Source organism: Stegastes partitus, unplaced genomic scaffold (assembly GCF_000690725.1).
Source record: "Stegastes partitus isolate 25-593 unplaced genomic scaffold, Stegastes_partitus-1.0.2 Scaffold10, whole genome shotgun sequence".
Lineage (NCBI taxonomy): Eukaryota > Metazoa > Chordata > Actinopteri > Pomacentridae > Stegastes > Stegastes partitus.
In genome coordinates this window covers 62,726-85,958 of record NW_007577741.1, presented here as the reverse complement: position 1 = coordinate 85,958, position 23,233 = coordinate 62,726, and the positions used below count along the sequence as shown (strand labels likewise).

Below are 23,233 nucleotides of genomic sequence, written 5' to 3'. Positions count from 1 at the left end.
TGATATAGCTCCACCCAGTCAACCCACTCATCACATTTCTGGCTCCAGCGCTTTCATACTTTATGCTAAACGCACCAACAGGCCTCAGACCAAAGCAGACAGTCCACAGATTCCAGACATGTCCATCAAAGCTCTCTGAGATCAAAGCATCAGCGAGAAACAACCCAAAGAACAGCAAAAACCCCAAACCGCTTCATCACACTGTAGTTGTAAATGTCTCTTACCTTAGCTGTTTAGCCATGAAAAGTTCATTTTATCGGTAAATCCACACCGGAACCAGTTAGTACTATTTCCTGTGTTACACTGAAATCATTCCGGGTGTCATTTGGCGGCTTCGTTAGCCGAAAGGAGCTAAGGAGTGGTAAACAAGCGGCTCGTCTTCAAGATGGCGTCCTGCTGATTCTGATTGGCTTAAAGTGCTGTCAATCTTATTTTGGTGGCTATCGCTACAATCTATTGGCTTTAGCGATTCGAAGGCGGTGTCAATCACTGAAATCGACCAATCATTACGGAGATACAGTGTTGCGTCACCGCAGGAGCTTCACAGCAGTCTGATCAGCATCACGCACAGGATGCGGAACACAGACAGCGGTCTGGTTGGATGTTCAATAAACTAAAAGAACTGCTGTGTGTGGATGTATTGAACACCATCAGTGATATACAAGTGAAATATATAGTTTGTACATAAGAACATTCAGATGGTCACCAGCGTGCCAGAATGTGACCTGAACTGTCTGGACTAAAACCTCTCTAATGTTGTTCTGCTTCACTTTATCAGAGTCAACCTTTGCGGAGAGAATGTTCACATATTGTGTTATGATGTGGGAGAGGTTTAGAGCAGCAGCTGGATCATTACAAAGAAATAATTATCCTGAAAGTGCTTCTTTTTTATTATTTTTATTTTTTAAAGCAAATCTGAAAATGTTTCATGTGTGCTGTCTTCATTTACGCTTAAGCAGTAACATATATACAGATATTTACACATCTGAACAAATCTTACAAGTGTTCCTTTTATTATGAGACAAGAATTATTCAAATAGACCTTGTGGTTTCAGAGATAAACTGTTTTTATTATGGGTATGTAATTTTCGAGCAGAGGCCCGAAAAATAGCTCAGGGCTGAACAGGTTAATGTAACATGTTTTATTTTGTCATGTTATCGGTAAACAGGTGAAGATCATAAAAAAGAGATGGACATTAATGATACTCCTCCAAACCCCAAACTGCCATCTAAGAGGAGAACAATGTTCATTAAACATTAATTAGAACCACACATTTTCTTTCTCATCTGTTTAAATCAGGATCCACAATATTTGATTTTTTCTTCAGTATTTGTCAGTGCAGGGTATACATAAATCACAATGACTTTCCAGGATTAAAAAAAAACAAAAACAAAAAAACTCAACTTAGATGTAAAAACATGTCATATGTATAAAATTTTCAAACAGATATGTAAACTTCTGACTGAAGGGGCCACCACAGATTAAAGTCTGTCCCCACACGACCAGGAGGGAAGCCTGTTAGAGGGCTAAACATGCACTAATGGAAATTAAGTTAGAATAAATTAGAATAGAATAAAACTTTGTTGATCCCTTTGGTGCAAAACCTCGTGGAAATTACATCCAGAAATTACTATTTTTCTGGCAGAATGTTTTTGCAGAACGAAAGCAGCCATTGTTCCTATTCAACCGCATACAACCAAGTAGTTCAGACCAACCATAAACAATGATTACACTGATTTTGCAGCATTTAAAGATTTTGTAATATTGTCATTAAAATTATACAGACAGTGTAAGAATGCATGTGCTTTAATATGTAAAAAAAAGAATCTGTTTGTATTAGTTTAAGTGTGTACGATTTAGGTTTAGCTGTGGATTTATTAGACGCTCTTGTAAAGACTCCTAAAGACTTCAGGGATGAAACCTACTTTGAAGATATCTAAACCCAAGCAGTGCAAACAGCCGAACAAAACAATCCAGTCTCTGCAGCCAGAAGAAAGAAACTGAAGGCTGGAAGGACATAATGTGATGTCTAGGTTGGCGTCCTGAGCAGAACAAGGATATACTGTGGATGTAAGTTTCTTTTGCATTTAAATTGCAATTATCAATGAGCTTAATTAACAATTTAAAAAGCTTAACTTTATCAACTGTTCCAGAGTTACACAGAAAAGCGTGCTGGACTCTACATGAGTTCTCATGTACCTCTACAAATACAAATTATTTGGGCTACAGCCAATGAACAAGACACTGTGCCGCCCCAGTGTGAGTAATGGTCTCAGCTAAAGGACTCCCCTATAAAAACTGTCTGACTGCCACCGTCTGCATGTCAGTGTTGACTTTGGGTCAGTGCCAACCCTACCAGAGAGAGTGACCTGCTCTCAGTGGATCACACTGCAGGAATACATTAATGCATCATCCCAAACGGCAGTATGAACGAACCAATACTGAGTTTGTTAGTTCATTTGTTGTTCCTGTTATTCTGATATTCTTAAGACCTATCCCTCTAATGACTTTATAGGATGGAGGGTAAACCGAGGTAATTCCCCCTCTTGACAATTACATATAATCAATCTTCATTTAATTTCTTGTCTTGGATGTCAGTGACCTTATCAATATTTTTAAAGGTCTGGCAGATGACAAAATGTAGGGGGATTATCAATAACAATGGTATGGATTCATGAGTGACACTCAGGGCTGTCCGTAGCAAAAGATGGGATATTTTCTTTATCATATCAAATACAATAACACAATAGCTAACCAGTGGCAAAAAAAATGTATGATTTTTTGTCAAAAATGCTCACTAGCTAGCATTATGCTACATTAGCTTACTGTAGCACCAGCTAGCCAGCTAGCTTGAATTCTGTGCTACTGTTGGCTAAACATTAAACATAGATATTAATAAAGTAAAGTTACAACTTTTGTTGTATACCCCTTAATTGTAATTTACTTGGCAATAATGTATCCTTTAAAAAAAGAAACATTTAACATAATTTACAACCTTGTTCGGTTAAGGTCAGAGCAACACCATCATTATAGAACAGATCATTTCATTATGCTCTAAATGTGCTTACTTAAGCAAATTATGCACATGCATTGATATTTAAAAGAGAATTATAAGAGAGTGGACGGTTTGCCCTACAGTCGTCCTCAGATGTACTGATACCCTCCCGTTAAAGAAGGAAAAAAACACAAAGTAAGTTGGAATTGACAAAAGTAATAATAAATAATTTAATGAAAATCATGACATTGATTTTGAATTGTGGTTCAACAGAAATATGTATATTTTTTTTAAAAAAAGCATGATGACACCCATGAAGTAATATTTTGTTGAGCAACCCTTTGAGCCAATCACTGCAACCAAGTGTTCTCTGCAACTCTCAGTCAGACTTCTTTTTTTTTTTTTAAGTTACTTTTTTGGCCTTTGTTTGATAGGGAAGTGAAAGAGAGACAGGGAAGTAGGGGAGAAGAATGGGGGGAGGACATGTGGGAAAGGGCCATGAGCGGGATTCGAACTCATGACCTCCACATCGGGCCTGTAGCCCTGTACATGGGACGCCAGCTCGACCAGGTGAGCAGACTTCTGCACCTGTTGACAGGTGTTTGGATTTTACTGCTCATCAACAAAGTGCTCCAACTTGTCTGGGACAGTTTGTTTTTTTGTTTTTTTAAATTATTCTTTTCAACCACAATTCAAAAGCAATACCTTATTTCGCTAAATTATATTTTCGCAAATTTTGATTTATTATTACTTTTTTCAGGTTCTAGTTGTTTGAGTGACTGTTGTAAATTTTGTCTTTTCTTTAACTAGAGGGTATGAATAAATCTGAGCATCCAGCTTGTAATACCGCATCACGCCACTGGGTGTCAGTAGAGTCAAGCTAGCGGGTTAATGAGTAGGCATTTCTGTGACTAAATAAAACCGCTATTCAGCCGCTTCCTTTTAAACATTATGTAAGTGTTAAAGTGAAATTGCAGTGCAGTGATTTGATAAGCTGTGAGGCCGGGGTGAGCAGCCCGCCCTGCCCACTCTTCCCCTCTCGGTCCCGGCTCTGGGAGGACCGCCGCCCCCATGTTGGAGGGGCGGTAGTCTGGCGCGGCTCCCCGTCCTCCTCCTCAGCCTTATATGTACCGTGTGTGCTGCACTCCGGCGACTCTCTGGAAGCCAGCGGCGGAGCTACAGCCTCTTCTGGAGACACCGACCACAGCAACATGGCTTCGGACAACTTGGAAATGAACGGCGGGGCTGACCGGAACGGCGACGCGGAGGTAAGACGGCGGCGGAGGCGGCGGCGGTGGGGTGTGTTATCACAAAGGACGGCTCCGGGTCCAGCCCGCCGCGGCTAACGGCCAGCTCAGGGTCAAACAGAGCCGCGGTTCTCCCGGAAAATATCCCGGTTAGAGTGTCCGGTTACAGTGGAAATGTTGGGCTGGCCGGTCATCCATCCCTCTCATCCGCATCATGGGAGATGTTCGCCAACACGGCCGAACAAGTGTCGCTTATGAGAGGAACCGAACCGCAGCCGGGCTCAGTGGACCTCAGAGCTGGTTTATAAAGTTAGCTTCAGTTGAGGAGTTCGGCTGCTGTTTTCCACAAAGGCTCCGTTTACACCCAGCAGATCCGGACCATGTGCTCAGTGTGCAGTCATCTGTGTGGACCGGATCAGCTGGTGAACCGAATCAGGCAGAACAACACAGCTCTGTAGTAAAAGCCTCTTTAAATATCTAACACTGTGTGATCAGAGGTTCTGGAGGAAAACAGGCGTTTATAGCTCATGATAAGCTCAGTTCGGCTGTCATGCAGTTTATAGTGATCCTGACTCATTCCGGTGCTTCAGATCCAATTCTATAAACATGAACCTTAAAACTAAACAGGAGAAAATAAAGAATAATCAAACATAGAACTGACGAGTCAAAACGTCCTGAGAGTATTTTTTTTGATGCTACAGAGAAATAGGACATTCTCAGTTTCAAAATTAGTCATTTCAGTCTCATATACAGTCAAATGTGTTCATACCTCCCATTAGAGAAGGAAAAACAAACAGCAGCAGCAGCATTGTGGTTCAACAGAAATATTAACAAAAACAATTTACAAATATATACACATATTTTTACAATTGTCTTGGACAGTTTTTTTTTGTTTGTTTGTTTTTTTGAAATTATTATTTTCAACCACAATCCAAAAGCAATGTCTTATTTCACTAAGTTATAATTTAGCAAATTTTTATTTATTATCACTTTTTTCAGTTTCTAGTATTTTGAGTGACTGTTGTGAATTTTTGCCTTTTCTCTAATGGAAGGGGATGAATACATCTGAGGACGACTGTGTAATACATATATATATATATATATAATTATTATTATTATTATTTTCTAAATGTACAACCATCTTTGACCCGCTGACTCCCTGCCAATGCTCATGTAATATTATGTGATATTTATGATGAAGTTTATTGTTTATTTTTTTAATGTCTCTTTATTAAATATGCAGTGAGCTTTTGAATCGCCCCTTGGGGATAAATAATGTTATTTGAATTGAATTATAATGCCTTCAAATACAACAACACAACTAAAACACTTAAGTAAACTATTAAAAATTATTTTATTACTTTATTTAAAACAAAAAAACAAAACAAAAAAACTGTTTTAACCAAACCTGCAAACAAGAAAACGTATTCACTCACATACAAATATTTTTCTTTTTAATAGTTATTCAAATCAATAAATACAAGCTAAGACAAGAAGTAAAAAACCCTACAAATAGCTGGCTAGAGCTTTTATTTGTGTGGTAATACTTTGTGTCTGATTAAATCTTTAAGAGAAATTATATTTGATTTAATTTAGAATTGTGATCTCTTTTATAACACAGCATATATTCTGCGAACCTGAAAAACAGCAGCCTCGTCTTAGCGATATACTATGCTATATAACTGGCAACACATTGTTTTCTGTTTTTAAAAAGGGCAAAAGGGGTATGAAAGGATTTCTAGTACATTTAATATGTAATTACATCCTATTACAAAATGAATTGTAATCAAGAACAATATGTCATTCCGATTAGCACTGTGATTCTGGGGTGTTATTATGCTTTTATGACATCACACCATGTGAACGTCTAGCCTTCATCAGTTTCCTTTTCAGCGACACACAATCACTGGTTTGGATTTATCTGATGTATTCCTTGAAGAGACGTCCTCATCTGTCCCGTGTCGTGTATCAACGACACTCCGTGTTATTTTTAGCAAAACTTTCGATGGGAAGCGGTCGGCAACACAACGTCATAACTGGTGTCAGTGGGAAGTACCTGCTGGTGAACTTCTCCAGCAGTGAGAAGCCACATCCCACAGAAACGCTGTGGACGAGTCAAACATGCCGCAGCCAGACCTGCTCAGTGGTGTTAGGGTTAGTTCACTATTAATAGGCGTATATGTGATTTATTAGGCTCTGATGTGCTCTGATGTGCTGCTAGAAGGAGTTTTGTTTAGATTGTGTTGGATTAAAAATGACGATGATGTCTTGAGCTCTTCTTTTTTAACAGATAAACACTATAAAATAATAAGATTAAATGCAGTTGTAGTAGTAATGAGTTTGTTATTAGAACCAGATCCCAATTTTAGGGAATAAAAATTAGTATTCTTTATCTACTGAACAAAACTGTGACTGCAGCGCGTTGTGTTTTGTTCAGTTCCATCCATTCTGTTTAAACACATGTGAATAAGTCGTCGTTGTTCCATCTCTACAGCAGAGTGGACACGCAACGCTGTAGATGATGACGGGCAGATGAACAGTGGAGTCACAGACCAGAAACCACAAGTCAGCATAGAGTTAATCAAGTTGTCGATGCTGACTGGTGGACTGTTGCCCAACTTGGAGGACTTGTTGGACCTTTTGGGGCACAAGATCCCGTAATCCATCCATCCAGGGAGTCTTGTGTGTTTCACCAGTCTGTGTGAAGCTGTTTCCTAGAAGATGAATGGTGGAGTTGTGGATGTTTAGCTTTAACCGACATGCCAGCATTCACCACTCTCCTCTTTGTCTTGTGTCATTTTAATAACGATGGCATTTTAAGACGGTCAAAGGGGTTTCTGTGCGCCGATCTGTGGCGTTCCTCTGTGGACGAACGCAATCGCTGAGCGTTTGTCACCAGTTCAGCAGCTCAGTGGTTTTTCCTTTAGTTCAGAAAAGAGGCATGCCGTGTTTATACGTCTGCTCGGTGTATATACACACACACAGGGGTTTTCCTCTAGTGGAATTTTTGGCCTCCCACTAGAGAGGTAGCTGTCATCAGTGAAGAAAAGTCCCCAGACTAAAAATAGCGCTGGCTTTTTTTTTTAAGGTGAAGTTTCATTTACTCTGGAAAAAGAAAAAGTTAAGTTTTCATATCAGAAAAAGACCAAAAACCTGTCTGACTGACGTACCTGTCAGGCGTCTTATTAGGAAAATCCATCCATCCATTATCTACACACCGCTTAATCCTCACTGGGGGGCTGGAGTCAGCTGACTCAGGGTGAAGGCAGGTTCACCTGGACAGGTAACCAGTCTATCACAGGGCTACACTTAGAGACAGACAACCAAGCACACTCACATTCACACCTACGGACAATTTAGAATCACCAATTAACCTCAGCATGTTTTTGGACTGTGTGGGAGGAAGCCGGAGAACCCGGAGAGAACCCACGCTGCACGGGGAGAACATGGAGACTCCACGCAGAAAGATTCCCACCGGGATGCGAACCGGCGACCTTCTTGCTGCGAGGCTAACCAACTGCTCCACCTTGCAGCCCTTTTAGGAAAATGATTATTTGAAATTGGGAACAGCTGAAGTAGAATTGGGATTTATGTCACTCATGTCATTGCAGCTGGAGGTAGCAGACGGGGAAGTCATGACAGCGAGTGCAGTTTTCACGCTTGTCCGTCGACCACACGAGCACCAGTTCCCTCTGCGGGCTTTGCCAGTTGCAAAAAGAGGAACTCAGAGTCGTACCTCAGCGCTGGATGGTGCCAGTGTGGGCACAAAGTGGACCTTGTTGGACGGCCAAACTAACCCCAGATGAAACCCTGAGCGCTGTGCCGAGGAGGTGAAGAGAAACCAGGACTCCAGCTGCTTTTCTCTGATGTCATGTTTGTCTTTCAATCGGCCGTTCAGCTCGCTTCACCTGAAAGCAAAACCGAGAACAGCTCCTTCTGCTTTTCTGCTAAAGGAAGGGTGGCGTGACATGGTCCGTCTGAGTCTGAATGTACCTGTTTCATTATTTAGGAAATACCATATAATTATATCAGTGAGGTAGATTATTGTTACAGGAGCACGTCGTCTAGCTGTGCCACCAGTCTACACATTCACCTGTTTTCTGACTGCGTTCGGGTTGCCGTGATTGTGACATGACTGCGACCTGCTCAGTGTAAAAGAAAGGATGTGGTGTGACTTTTTTTTTCCAGCCTCTGACCTGGAACTGTCTCTACGTAAAAGTTGTTTCTGTTCAGTAAGAAAAATACTTTCACTTCCATATTTTTCAAAGTAAAATATTGGAATTGCACAAGTGTGGGCTTTTGGTTTACCACCGAGCTCGTTTATTGTCTTGAAAAGAGTTTGAGTCAGAAAAAGTGATTCATATCAGAAAAGACTGAACAGTTTTTACACACTTTTGGTTAAATGTGGAGACTTCTGGTGATCACTACAACAAGTAGTTTTCATTTTAAACAAGCTGGAGGCTGAATAAAAAAGAAAAGCCTGTTTGTTTGGAGGCATTTTTGTTTTGATATAGCAAAACCTTTCTCAATACCTCGTCTACGCTTTAGCAGTGTCACTTTAAAGCAGCACATTGAAAGTTAAATCTTCCATTTGAACAGAGTTGTACATGAATTGACATCTGATGACTATCATTGTTAAGGACAACAGACTGGTGACATCTCAAATCCCTGCAGCGGAACATCGATTATCGAGGCCTTCACGAGGCTCTCTGTGTGTCGTACTGATGTCAGGCTTTGTCTTTGTGTTCAGGTCCCGCTGCGAGAAAACAGCAGGAGGGAACCCAGACCCCTGAACATGAACAACTACGCCAACAAGAAGAGCGTGGCGGAGAGCATGCTGGACGTGGCTCTGCTGATGGCCAACGCCTCCCAGCTGAAGGCGGTGTTAGCGCAGGGATCGCAGTTCTCCTTCTACGTGCCCCTCGTCACGCTCATCAGCATCTCGCTCATCCTGCAAATCCTGGTGGGAGTGCTGCTCATCTTTATCTGTAAGTTTGGAGGTCGTGGCCTTATTTCCGTCTGTTGTTGGAATGTTTCTGGTGAGGTGTTACGATCCAGCCTCTGGGGTCAGCTGGATGGAAATGGTTCAGGCAGCACGATTCACTGCTCAGTAAATGAACATAACAGAAGAGTGACAGAACAAAAGGAAGAGGGCGGAAAAATCAAAAGAACCAAACGAAGGCTAACAGAGTGACGGATGCTAGCTAACAAAACTAAACTCCTTAGCCACAATTAAATCTAACAGCAACATCCACACATAACAAAAGAAACTAAAACAAACTAGTGCCTCAAAACACACAGTACGAAAACACAAGACGCCAGTAAGTTCTTCACAAAGCTGTGCAGCTGCGAGCGGGAGTCAGTCTCCACTAAGACTCTCACAAAACCTCCCACACCGAGTCAGCAGCTGCAGACAGAAGCTACATTAACACATAAACACAAAAGACACAAACCGAGAGGCACCAGAGCAGACTGGTCACACCAAACCCCAGCCAGGCCCGACTGAAAGGTTGGTTTAATAGCCAGCTGTGGTGATTGCTGAGGTGGAGGAGGAGTGGTGGTGGTCCAATCAGACGTGACCGGTGGCGGGGAGATCAAGGCTGAGAGTAGGTCAGAGCTCCAGAGCAATCATCACTGATGTCTGGCAGGTACCGGCTTCAGCAGTGATCACAAGTCCAGATAACACAACGGCACAAACACCACAGACTTTATGGAGAATGAAATCATCTGTATTTACCCAGCGTGTAGTGGGTTCAGTATGCAACACTCGACCCCATTTAAAATACTAAAAACTAGATATAGTAGGTGTTATTTCACAAAACATAATGTGTTAAAACACCACACTGAACAAAGCGTTGTCGATCTAAAGTAGTGTGTAGGTTTAGTTCAGCCTCAGTTTATGCTCAAAATGTGTTTTTATGTGTTGTTGGGATTTTTTCTTCTACAGGAGTTTTCTGCAAATGTACAAACTTGTCTCGCGGTGTTTGTTCACCGGTTTCCAGAGGCTGATTTGTAGGCTGTAGGCTTTTACTATAAATTATAAGAACTCTGGCTTGAAGTACAAAGTCTGCCTTCTTGTACTCTGGTGTGCCATACTCTTATCTTATCCTAACAGAGAGTGCAGGAAGAAATGGGTGTCTGCTGTCAGCTGTTTCCAATTTGAAAGTGCTCTCTTCCCCATTGGGAAAAAGCCGTCCGTGACAGGAAATTTGACATTAATAAGATCGCACGACTTATTCTCTGTTAAAACAAAAAAACAAAAACGGACCAGCACATGTTTCCCAGAGCGGCGAGGCATGAAATGTGCTGGTGGAAGAAGGAGCTAATTATTCACCTGAGGGCAGCGGCTGTCAGATGCTGTTAATTTATATCTCATCCTTCAGTAATGATTGCTTCACAGCTGACAGGAAACTCTGTGCTGCCCCCTGCTGGGGAAGAGGAGGCGAGTCCTACTGACGAAGCAAAATTCAGTGACGCCTTCGTGTTGTTTCGTTTCTCTTTTGCCAGTCAAGTGGAATCTGAACGATCAGAGGATGCACTACAAGCTGAACGTCATGGAGAATTTCGCCACGGCCTTCGTCTTCATCATCGTCGTGGTCAACGTTTTCATCACAGCCTTCGGCGTCCAGATGCCTGTTCCAAGTTCTTGATCATCCCTTTACTTGATGCCTTGTGATCAACTCAGTAAAGACGGATGTCCACGTTGTCCTCCACAGACAGAAGGCATGCAGGTGCATTTGGTTCTCTATAATTCAACCTCCCAAGCTAGAAGAAAACCAAGGACAAAGATTTACTGTCTGCTGTGTGAGTGTGTGTGTGTGTGTGTGTGCGTGTGTGTGTGTGTGTGTGTGTGTGTGTTAGAGGTGTTTCCTGACTCTCTAACCACCAACAACTCATCGTGGTCGTTTCTTCTGTCATATAGCACTTCACCAGTTTCTTACCTCCTGTCCTGCTCAGGTTACTGATGCCTTTACTCATTAAACTAACATCAGGAGCAATATACTGTAGGTCGCTCACAAACATTGTGGGGGGAAAACAAAAGACGTTCTTCTCTTATTTTGAAGCTTTAAACTATGTTACTGTGCCTGCATTTTGTTATAAAAGAAAAAAAAACCCATAATAATCCAAATGAACTTCCTGACGATGAGTGCATCAGGGATCAGCTTCCCCTCCTGCTGCACGAGGCCTTGTGTGCATCAGATGTAGTATTTATAGTGTTTTAGATCTCCATTGAATGATGAAGTGGACCATATAGTTGTTTCTTTAAGTGCTATGCAGGCTAATGTGTAATATTTAAACTGATTTACATTTTATATCAGGTAATGTCTGTAAGTCTTGTGGATTGAATTATGTGTTGAAGTTATTTTTAGGCTTTTTTTATGACCTTTTTTTTTAAGGACCAAAAACATATTCAGCTCCTACTATATATATATATATATATATAAATAATCTTGTACTCCACACTGTGACTCGTATTTTACATGAAGTTTGTTAATAAAACCGCAAAAGTGACAAGACGTGTTCTTTTTGTTATCGTGCATATTTTTATTTTTATTTTAACGTACAAAGACAAACGATGGCACGCCTGAATGAAAAGTGTTTTTACGTGACAGTACACACAAAAATAAGAGAAACTCAATAAGTAAATAATGAAACACATTTCCTTTTAGAGTAATAGTACTTTTTTTTTAATTCAATTACAAGGCAGCAAAGCCATTTAAGCTGCAAAACTTATTCTGAGATCCAGAGGATTTATCAGCACCACCAGGACACAGTTAGGATCAGAAGCCCTTTTTTATGTTATGTATCCAAATGAAATTGCAAACTACCTGAGAAATAACATCAAGTCTTATATATTTGCTTTTGGGTACAAAATGAATGTACTGCTAAACTTACTGTCAGCCTGTTATATGTAGACTTAATTAAAACCCATTAAAAAAAACATATGGGCTGTTTTTTAATATTTTCTACAATATGGAATCTCATTTTGTTCAAAATTCTAAATAAATAAGCACATAAACAAATGCTTCTGTCAAATAAATGAAAAAAAAAACATGGCTATGAATTATATAATATGAATAATATGAATTACATATATAATATATATAATATGAATAATATGAATTAAATCCTGAAATAAACAAGGCAGTAAATATAGAAATATTTTGAATTTTAACACAAATTTCTATTTTTTTTAAGGACTACTTTGATTTGTTTTAGTTTACTTCCTAATGCCTCATTTATTTATTCCAGGATTTATTTCAAAGTCATTTTATTTCATGTATTTATTGAAACAAAACGGCATTTCACTCTAACGTACGTCAACATACAGTCAGCAAAGAGGCACAGTAAGAACAAAAAAACATCCTTATCATAGGACACCGTGTTAAATGGTAATTGGCTGGATTTTAAAAACACATAAATGTACTTTTTTTTTTTTTTTACTATCACAAACTAAGCTGACCTACTTCTGCAGGAGAAAAAGAGTCTCCTTCCTGTACTCGGTGGTGGTGGGCAAAGCGCTGCCACAGGCCAACAGGAAACGTACATTTCCGTCCAAAGCGGAAACAAAGACACGAGAAAACAGTTTCGCTCTCTAAACTACACGGTAGGAACAGGAGATGCGGTTTCATATCTGTACAGAGGTGTTCAAACTAGTGATGGCCAGATGAAGCCTCATGAAGCCTTGAAGCTTTCTGTGCAATTGCTTCCAAAAAAGGTTCATTTCTGGAGGCTTCATGTGCACACAAACCCGTAACGCAGTAACGTGTTTGATCCGTCGTGTGTTGAGACACCAAACATTTCTCAAACAACACATCTAAGTCATGTTTGATTATGGGTTTAACTGATTTCGATCTGTTGATACATGATGATGGACACAATGACAATGTGACGTTAAATAAAACAGTGAAACATGACGTGAACATGTTCTCTGATCATTATGTGAGTTTAATGTAAATACTTATTTGAGCAGCTAAAGTCAGAGTAGAGACCAGTTTCTTAAAACAAGAGCTGTCAGGCAGAAATACAAACTTCACTGGGTGTTGCCTGAAACTTATCTGAACCACTGAATCATTTGAGCTGGAATCATAACACCAGGTGTTTCCATGACGGGGCATCTGTTTGCCAGTTTGCTCGTCCTGCTTTGTAGAGACTGAATCTACATGACAGTGGTAATATAACGTGTTTTCTGACTGTACTAAAATTAGTATTCAGATTAGCCACTAATTAAAAAACTGGTAACACTTATAAGAAAATATTGATTGTGTAATTGACATTAGCAAACATTTATGGCTGCTTACAGGAACTAAATCAGGGTAAAAAAAAAAAAAAAAAAGTATGACAAAATATATGAAACAACTATCTAACCACAATCTTTTCATCTGTTGTGAGAACTGAGGTCAGAGTGAGCCACAGCATTTCCTGAAATGTTCGATAAAATCCAAAATCTGAGAATATCTTACAGCTGATTGGTTGACTGAGAGGTTTAAGCATCTCCAACTAGTGTGTCTGGAGAGATGAACAATCAGTGTAGACATCTCCATGGACATCTCACAAGGCTAAAGGTAAAAGGTTTGACTTGTTTGTGTCTTGAAATGAGTAAAATTAGCAACTGATCTTAACCCATGAAAACAACATCAACAATCTTCAGACCCATCTATGAGCCACATGTTTGTGAAGGTGTGTGAATTATTAACAAATATTGTGTCTAAATGTCTCTGAGGAGAAACAACACATAAAACACTCAGATGATAGTAACCATCAGCATCTGTGCACAGTTCTGCCAAACACCTAGAACAGTCCTCTGCACAACAGAACACTGCTCATCTCTGTATGTCATCTGCTTTCAGACAAACAAAAATACATGAAAACCTCTGTTCCAAAAAAATCCCATTCCCAACACCGTTACCAAGACCTCTGTTATCGGACCTGCCCCCCAACCAGTGCTGCCCCGTTCCCCCTTTTGCTTGGGGACCCGGCTGGCGGGGCTTTGGTTGGTTGGGGGACTTTTTTTTATTAAGGCATTTTGTGATTACTTGATTGCTTTAAGGCTTTTGTTTTTTTTTTTTTTTGTTTTTCGGCTTTTGCTTTTGAAACCGGTTTTTCCAGGGTTCCCGGTTTTTTGGGTTCTTGCAGGCTGTTGAGAAACTAATAAATGCTCATTTCAGTATCTATTATGAAAGTCTATATGAGACTTTATTGGAATAATAATGTGTTGTTTCAATATAGCGTTCTGTTTTCCTCACATTGAAGTGTTTTTTGACTTCAAATTAAAATGAAAATTCTATGTTTCAATTTCCGGTTTCATCTTCACATTCCTCCATGAGCTATCTGTGACCATATTGAAATGTAAATTTAAAAACATTTGATTTTCACCACCTTAACCTGCTGTGTACAATTCATAAATGCAGTAAGTCATTGGTCTGATGTATTTCCTGCGCTGTGTTCATGAATCACCACCACTTCCGAATCCAGCGAGGCTTCACACGTCATCAGTGACGTCACTCGCCTCCTAACGAAGCGAGCCTCGATACGCGCTTCGTGGATTTCTCGACACACGCTCCGAAGCCTCGGCGCAGTACGTCCCATCACGAGTTATAACTAATAAGGCACACTGTGGAGGCAGTTTCAACGGACGGGAAAAAAAAAAACTTGGTTAGAGATGCCACGAAGTAGGTGGCAATGCCTTAACCGTATGTGTGTTGCAGGCCACAAGGGCCACTTCCATCCTTGTCAAGGGGAGTGCTAACCTTCTCTCCTTTCATACAACACGCCCTGAAAGAGGAGGGACGTCACGTTATATACGCAGAATTAAACAACTTGTTCTCACTCATGGTGCTACTTCCTGTTTTACAACCGCTACACCCAAATAAGCTCAATTGTTTTAGTTTTACTTTAATCCGGGCAAAAACTTCACGGTTTTTCATTCGACGTTTCTACATTTTGGTTTGTTTACAGCTCTACCCACAATGCAGCGCGCCGGCAGGGCGGAACGCCATTGGTGGAGCAAATCACGTGATCGCAAAACTCATCGTAAATTCGTTTAAAATCGTATTCAGCCCAAATACTCGATGTTGTTACGAACAGAGAGGTATAAAAAAATAAAGCTATTTTTTGGGCTGCTGTTTAAAATGTGAGCAGAAGCTTCCTATTAGGACAACACGGTTTTGGTGACGTAGCTTGTTTTGGCCGCAAGATGGCGGCCATGGTTCAGCTCAGACTGACGGAAACCTGAATGCATTTATGTCGAAGCCTCACTGGAACAAAAACAAATGAAGTGGTGTATGCAACCAACAAACGGAAAAATAGTCTAATGTAGGTCACAACACCAAATGATTGATTAGAGGCTATTTTTTTTGGAGAACAGTGCAACAGCCAAGAACGAATCTCCCTGATATTTAGTTGTTTAGAAAGCCTCAATCAGTACAATTGACAGCAGTGCAATTTGTGTTTGTACAATACTACTTTAGTGGATGCTTGCAGCGACAATAAGTTATTCACTGTTCCTATACTTTATACTTGTTTTGTAGTAATCCCTTTAACCCATTTAAATAGACATGAGTGAAAATAGTAGCAAACTGCCAAATACAGCTCATGCAAATAATATTGAACCCTTGATATAGTGCTGTGCTTTGGTACAAGTACAATTCATAGGAGCAGTATTGCTGAAGCACCCGGTGTGAAGGAGCCACACATTACTTTCTGAGGTTTTCTTCGGTGTACCATATAAGAACCTCCTGCGCTTTTCTTTTCAGCCCAAGAGCCGCCATCCCCAGGGCCCGGCTGCCTCCTGACACTTTAGCTTCTACAGAAAAAAAGGGCACCTTATTAGTTAGTAATGGAATTAATAGTGGCAATATTGAGACTGCAATGTCAAGAGATGTTTGGAAAAAAAACACTGGAAAAGTATTTACCACTGTAGTAATAGAGCAAAGCCATTCCCACAGCGACTCCAAAACAGCCCAGAAAGAAGAAGGGACCTGGAGAAGGATTGCACATTAAAAAATAAATGTAATTATTTAACGTTGTGTTTGTCAGTGCTAAAGACCTACACAACGCTTTTGGCTTGGGTTAGGGTTAGTCACACCAGTAATTGCTTTTAAAAGTTTTAGCATGTCCTCGTTAAACCATCCACTGTTGTACTTGTTGCTTCGATTCTAGACATTAATTAGTATAATACATGTTACAACCCTGGATGACTTGTTTTATCTATTTCCATCACTATATCCTAACTGTATGTATTATCAATAGGGAAAATATTGCTTTGCACAAATGCGCTCACCTTTGTCGTTCAGATAATATCTGTGTTTGTAGGCACGAGAAAATGTGAGTGGATCCATGAAATCTGGAGGCAGGATGAAGTAAAATGTAAATTACACTGACACACACATACATTTATTTTGTACTATTCAGATAACTGCTAAATGTGAGAGCGCTGTGACATAGTGCAGCCGTTCTGGAGACAAACCTCTGAGGCGGAGCCGTGTGGGTAAGCTGTAGTATACCTCCTCCACATGCAAGTGAAGCGCTCTGTAAAACTCCCTGCATGCTTCCTCGCCTTTCTTCTGCAGGTGTGTCAGGAGTTCACCCAGTCGAACGCTTGTAGGGACGTCCAGGTTTCTGAACTGGGAAACAGTGAACAACAATCAGATGTTTACTTCAACTCAAAATAGGAGCATGTGTGCAAGATCTCAGTATCCCCTGAAGGCATCTGTGCTGACGTAAATAAATAAACGTATTCATATTACAGTCTTGCCCCTTCTTGTTTTTTATGTCACATAATTAGTCTGTCTAAGACATAATTTCCTTGATACAGCTTGTAACAGCCATGTACTAATCCATCCATCCATACATCATCTATACACCGCTTAATCCTCACCAATTAACCTCAATATGTTTTTGGACTGTGTGGGAGGAAGCCAGAGAACCCAGAGAGAACCCACGCTGCACGGGGAGAACATGGAGACTCCACGCAGAAGATCCAGGGTGGCCTTACCAGGACACAAACCGGCGAGGCTACGGTGCTAACCACCGAGCCACCTTGCAGCTTTATTAATGTGTACGTTTATTAATTTCTTTTCATTGCAATACATGTTTGTACTGCAGGTGGCACTGGCAGCTTCCAGTGGAAGTGTATTTTACTGCCAGGTTACTGACACCAGGTGTGCATGAGGAGAACTCACCTTGGTGGCCTCCTTGTCTGTGAGGATCTGTGGGTAGATTCTGTTGAGCTGCAGGATGACTTTGTCCACCCGTTCTGTGTCCAGTCTCTGCTCAACTCTGAGGAAGGCGCTGTCCTCCATCAGCTGCTCATGGAAACTGTCTGTAAACAGAGAGAGGATTGAAAAAGTAACTCATCTGCACCCATCTAACAATAGCTAGTTTATTTATTGGAAGTGGACGTCAGTTTGCAGTAGTCTTGTTACTAAAACAGAACAGATCCAGTGGCGCCTCCAAAGGGGGGACACCTGAAATCTCTGTTGTCTTTTCTGTTGCGCAGCAGGATATTACTGTGTGATATTATTGTGGATATGAATCAAGAACTTGACCTCTTTAATCAATGAAGTGGCCTAAAAACAATATAAACACATTTTATGGCACCATAAATTGTCGTAGTGTGATAAGTTATCATCACACATGAACAGAAGTATCAGCATTGAAATCATAAATGAATGATGAATATCTGTCCTATGTGGGTGAACTTTTTCTCCTCAGTATTTAAACAGTGGTCTCCCTAATAACGAGAATACTAAATACAGTCAATTTCATACCCTCCCATTAAAAAGGAAAAGAACAGCTGTCACTGAAATAAGATGAAATTGACAAAAGTAATAACAAATACAAATTTAATGAAAATCATGACACTGTTTTGGAATTGTGGTTCAACAGAAATATTGAGGGAAAAAAAGCATGATGGGAGCAAAGTGCTCTAATTTCTTTTTTTTTTTAATTATTCGTTTCAACCACAATTCAAAAGCAATGCCATATTTCACTAAACTACAATTTAGCAAATTTTTATTTATTATTACTTTTTTCAGTTTCTACTTATTTGAGTGACTATTGTGAATTCTGCCTTTTCTTTAATAGAAGGGTGTGAATATATATGAGGACCACTGTATACCTGTCTATGCACATTAGCACCATTAACTATAAAATAAGAAAACATTACATCAGTATGTTATTGATTAACTCTCATATTGACGTAGATTTCAACTATCCTCTACACTGCAGCAGCATTAAATGAACTAAAATTTATTTATTTTTGTGTATTTTCTCCGTCCGGCCACCCCAATGAGAGACGTCTGGAGGCGCCACTGGCAAGAACCGACGTGTCGCCGGTACTTTCTCCGAACACAAGTGGAGTATGAGGGCCCAGCGGAGCGGAAAGGCTGCCAAAACACACCCGTTGACGGCACACTGACTAACAGCGGCTGTTTCTCCTGTCAACCGTGTTGTCAAGAAACTTTTGAGAAAACCTCAACAGGACTTGGTCTGCGCCGTCCCACTGTGTTTGGTAACGCGAAGGCAAACTTTCAGGCGGTTAAGTGCTGCGGCGGGGATTTATATCTAACAGCAAAGTAGAACAGAAGGCTAAATACGTGTTAAAGTAAGCATTTTTTTTTTTCTTTTAAAAAATTTTTTTAGTTCAAAGAAAGACACGAACCTCCCATTGTGGAGTCCCCTCTGTCCTCTGTGTGGACACGCCCTCTGACGTCAGCACGCAGGCGGGGATGGGCGACGTCAACGTCTTCAGAACAGGAAAAAAAAAAACAACAACTTTCCTTTTCAGCAGAAAAAAATTAAAAAAACAAAGGCCGAGCTCAGCCCTATCAGCTTTGATTTATACAGTCATAGTTTAATTTACTGTAAATAAAACTTCTACAATACATTTTAATGTAAAAAATAAAAATAAAAAATTCCAATAGTTGTCCTCAAATGAATTCATCCCCTTCCATTAAAGAAAAAGGCAAAATTCACAATAGTCACTCAAATAACTAGAAACTGAAAAAAAGTAATAATAAATAAAAATTTGCTAAATTATTATTTAGTGAATTATGACATTGCTTTTGAATTGAGGTTGAAAAGAATAATATAAAAATATATATATATATATATATCAAATTAAAGCACTTTGCTGATGAGCAGTGAAATCCAAACACCTGTCAACAGGTGCACAAGTCTGACTGAGAGTTACAGAAAACACCTGATTGTAGTGATTGGCTCAAAGTGTTGTTGCTTGTTATGTTTTTGTTATGTTTTTGTTTGCTTGTTTTTTTCTGTTGAACACAATTCAAAAGTAATGTCATAATTTTCTTTCTTTCTTTTTTTAAAATTGCTTTTGTCAATTTCAGCTTCTTTCAGTGACTGAAGCTGTTTTTTCCTTCCTTAATGGGACGGTATGAATACATTTGAGGACGACTGTCCACCAGAGGCTTGGCTTTGATCTTGACCCATTCGGGATCAGTCCAGTTCGGCAGTCCTTAGATTTTAACTCATGGTCATTTCCAAGGTATTGCAGAAGAAATGTTCCACATAAATGTCACGGTGAGTGCAGGATAACTACAGCAAGTGTGTGCTATGGAATAAGTTATTCACACAGCTGGACTCATTTGTGACGGGGTTTCATGGAAGTACTCGTTGCTATAAATTGAATTAACATTAATCTGACCCTATAAATAGTCCTGGAGAAGAGATGCTGGTGGAGGAAAGAAGTTCACCTTTAAAGTCTAGCACAATATTCAGAATAAATAACACATTATAATAATAATAATATCAAATCTGCTGTATGTTACTAACACAAAAAATCTGTTCATATCCTCATAACGAAAAAAAAAAAAATTGATTCAAGGACATTTATAAAACATTCTTCATTTCAGCCTTTAACACCCAGACGTAGTGATGCTACTGCACGCATCCTCACCTCACCTCAACAACAAACTGGACTGGTCCAACAACACAGAGGTCCTGAACAGGAAGGACCAAAGTCGTCTCCACCTGCTGAGCAGACTGAGGACTTGTGGAGTGTGCAGGACTCTGCTCAGGACTTTCTATGACACTGTGGTTGCGTCTGCTCTTTTCTATGCAGTGGTCTGCTGGAGAGCGGGGAGCACAGACAGGGACAGAAACAGACTGGTGAGGAGGACCGGTTCTGTCCTGGGCTGCTCCCTGGACTCCATAGAGGAGGTGGCTGAGAGGAGGATGTCAGCAATGCTCACATCCATCATAGACAACCCGTCACCCGCTGCATGACACTGTGGGGGCTTTAAGGAGCTCCTTCAGCAGCAGACTCTGCAAGAAAGAGCTACTGCAGGTCATTCCCACTAACTGCAGTAAGACTTTATAACATCAGCATCACGAGCTGATGATCAAATTGACATTTCATGGTCACAAATTCACTTCTGCACAATCTATTATTCTTTTTCAATGTAACAATTATCACTAATCATTGCTATTTTCTTGTACTTTATTTTTGGATTCTATTCTAATTATTCTACCATTCAGTTTTCAATAAAATGAAATGGAAAATACTTTATTTATCCCAGAAGGGAAATTCAATTTAATTCAAATTCAAATTCAAAAACATCTTATATTCATTGTATAAGCTGCTGAATGATGTGAAATGGTCTCAAAAATCATGATTGCTTTCAATTTCAGTGACAGAATAAAGCTTTATTGCAATAAAAAAAAAGGCAGGTGACTTGTTTTGCATTGAAAATGACAAACACCTGTGAATTGTGAAAGTTAGATTTATTTTTTTTACACCAACAATAACTGGAAGCCGAGACTGGAGTCGTGAGTTTTGCTAGTGTTGTTTTTTTAAACCACAGTTCAGTCTAAATTCAGACTCCCTCGCGTAACCAAAAGGACGATGAATCCCGTCGTCTGAACAGAGTCAAATAAATACAATACGCACTTGTAGTAAAAACACATGAGGACCACGGATGTGAGCGACAATATGTAAAACAGTTTATACACAGCACAAGACATTTAGTTATTTTCTCGCCATGTTTGCAAATTGCACTTATATCAACAAAACACAACATGGCACTGCAGATTTATTATTATTATTATAGGACTTAAAAAGGTTTACAAAAAGTTGTATTAAAACAATTAAAAACTCTCCTTCATGAATAAAGTGTATGAATACTATTAACATCTGACCTTAACTTATAAATCTTTAAATAAGATTTGCATTGTAATACTCTTCCTCCACCGTAACAGCTCTCCCTCGTCTACGGAGCAGTTATACACAATGTGGTTAAAACACTCATCTGAAGCTCCGCATTTGCAGGATCCATGAGTGACAGTAATATTTTTTTAAATTAGCTGAACATGCTTATAAAAAAATCTGGTAGAAAGGCAAAAAAGAAATCTAAGGCCAGAGGGCAACGAAGGCAGGGAAGCTTATTTGTCTCTTTTGTGTGATTTGAACCAGTAACAGTAAAGTTTTTTTTAACAGCTAACCTAATCACCAGCTTTGTTGCTATGAAATAAATAAAGATATGCCGAGAAAACGCCATCACTGTTGAATAATACTCGAAACAATTAGCATGATTTTTTTTCACCTATTAGAGCAAATAAGTACATCAAAAAGTGCTCAGTCAGGGTAACACAGGCAACGAGTCATCCGTCGAGCGTCCATCTTGCTTCTTCCTCGGGTTCAGTGATCATAGTGGTGGTTGGAAGACGGATGACTGACAGTCACATGGTTTGAACGAACTTTCAGGAACTTTCTATACTTGTTTTGGCACTCGAAAACAAGACTCTTGGCAAATACTGTGCTAGCATCGACATGATTGGGAGCGTGATCGGAGTGAAGGAACCGGGAGGACAGGATGCACTCTGACGGAGCTCCTTAAGGACACTTGGCTTGATTTACTGCAAGTAGAAAGACGGAAGAGAATCACTTTGATTTCAAATGTCATTGTACTAGAGGGATGCACTTAGCTGGGATGCACAGAAAAGACGATTGCAAGAAGCAGAGCAGTGGGATAGGAAGGAAGAGCATGCGGGTGGAAAAACAAAGTCACTGATACCGTGGGGGGATGTTTCCACGTCACAGAGCATAGAAAGGGATGAACAATCAGTCCGGAGCTGAATTAACATTAACATGCAGATTTCCAGTTTCAATCGGTCTTCGAGACAAATAAACTGCATCAATTGAAAAGTCAGAATTTTGTTTCCTCCTTGTGCCAACAAAACGTTCATTTTACCGTTTAAACAGCAGCTATTCATACTCAGCTGTTTTAATGGTAGAAGATGATGTGAACACGCTGCTAACGTCACTGTAAGTCTGAGCAAAACAAACTGATTCATTTCTAAACATGTCAGAAAATAAGATGTGAAAAGACATTGAACTATGTACCGTAATGTCCAGACTATAAGCCGCTACTTTTTTCACACGCTTTGAGCTCTGCGGCTTGAACAGTGATGTGGCTAATTTATGGATTTTTACGAATTTTCCTCAAGACAGAGGAAGATGAAGATAGCGAGCAGTGACTTTTCCTGGTAGGCTGCTGTATTTTTTTATTTTCTTCACCAGCCGTGTTACAGGCACTGTCTGGAAAAAAGTATTTATGGTACGTATTTAATTAAAAGTCTAAAAATCTGTGTAAATATCTCATGTTCCAACGTGGACACCTGCAGCTTAGAGACAAGTGTGGCCTGTACATGTACACATCTTGTTTTCTTTTTAAAGTTAGTGGCTTATATTCAGGTGCAGTAGTCCGGAAAATATGCGAGTACTGAACTGTTGAGCTAGACAAGTCGTTCTTTTTGTGTTTAGGGCCAAAAGCGTGCCAGAGCCACAACAGCTCCGTCTGTTTATCTAAATGTCCTGATAACGATCAGATAAGGAGCAGGCGGATTGGTTTTGTAAAGAGCCACACTGGTGGAGAGCTCAGGATCACGACCAACACTCACCTCTAGTGACTATTTCACACCAGGTAGTTTTACAAACTTTAACCAGAAGCAACTGAGACTCACAGA

The 23,233-nt window shown here is 40.0% G+C and overlaps 3 protein-coding genes across 3 annotated transcripts in view; 1 reads left to right on the top strand and 2 right to left on the bottom strand.

Annotated features, from left to right (window-relative positions):
* Window positions 1-4,073: 4,073 nt before the first annotated feature.
* On the top strand, window positions 4,074-11,760 carry ninj1 (ninjurin 1). The gene is made up of 3 exons (XM_008285130.1): window positions 4,074-4,264; window positions 8,994-9,231; window positions 10,751-11,760. The coding sequence occupies exons 1-3, from the start codon at window positions 4,208-4,210 to the stop codon at window positions 10,891-10,893; spliced, it is 438 nt and encodes a 145-aa protein (XP_008283352.1). The 5' UTR covers window positions 4,074-4,207; the 3' UTR covers window positions 10,894-11,760.
* Window positions 11,761-14,890: 3,130 nt separating this feature from the next.
* card19 (caspase recruitment domain family, member 19) lies at window positions 14,891-18,974 on the bottom strand. Its single transcript, XM_008285118.1, has 6 exons — window positions 18,909-18,974; window positions 17,428-17,567; window positions 16,713-16,869; window positions 16,527-16,589; window positions 16,159-16,224; window positions 14,891-16,049 (listed from the first exon to the last, which is right to left on the bottom strand). The coding sequence occupies exons 1-6, from the start codon at window positions 18,913-18,915 to the stop codon at window positions 15,940-15,942; spliced, it is 543 nt and encodes a 180-aa protein (XP_008283340.1). The 5' UTR covers window positions 18,916-18,974; the 3' UTR covers window positions 14,891-15,939.
* A 1,919-nt stretch (window positions 18,975-20,893) lies between these two features.
* The window catches only part of bicd2 (bicaudal D homolog 2 (Drosophila)), a 13,676-nt gene continuing 11,336 nt past the window's right edge, over window positions 20,894-23,233 (bottom strand). Inside the window, exon 8 of the mRNA XM_008285104.1 lies at window positions 20,894-22,123. Within this exon, the coding sequence (XP_008283326.1) occupies window positions 22,121-22,123 (3 nt within the window). The 3' untranslated portion in view covers window positions 20,894-22,120. The remainder of the gene's footprint in view (window positions 22,124-23,233) is intronic.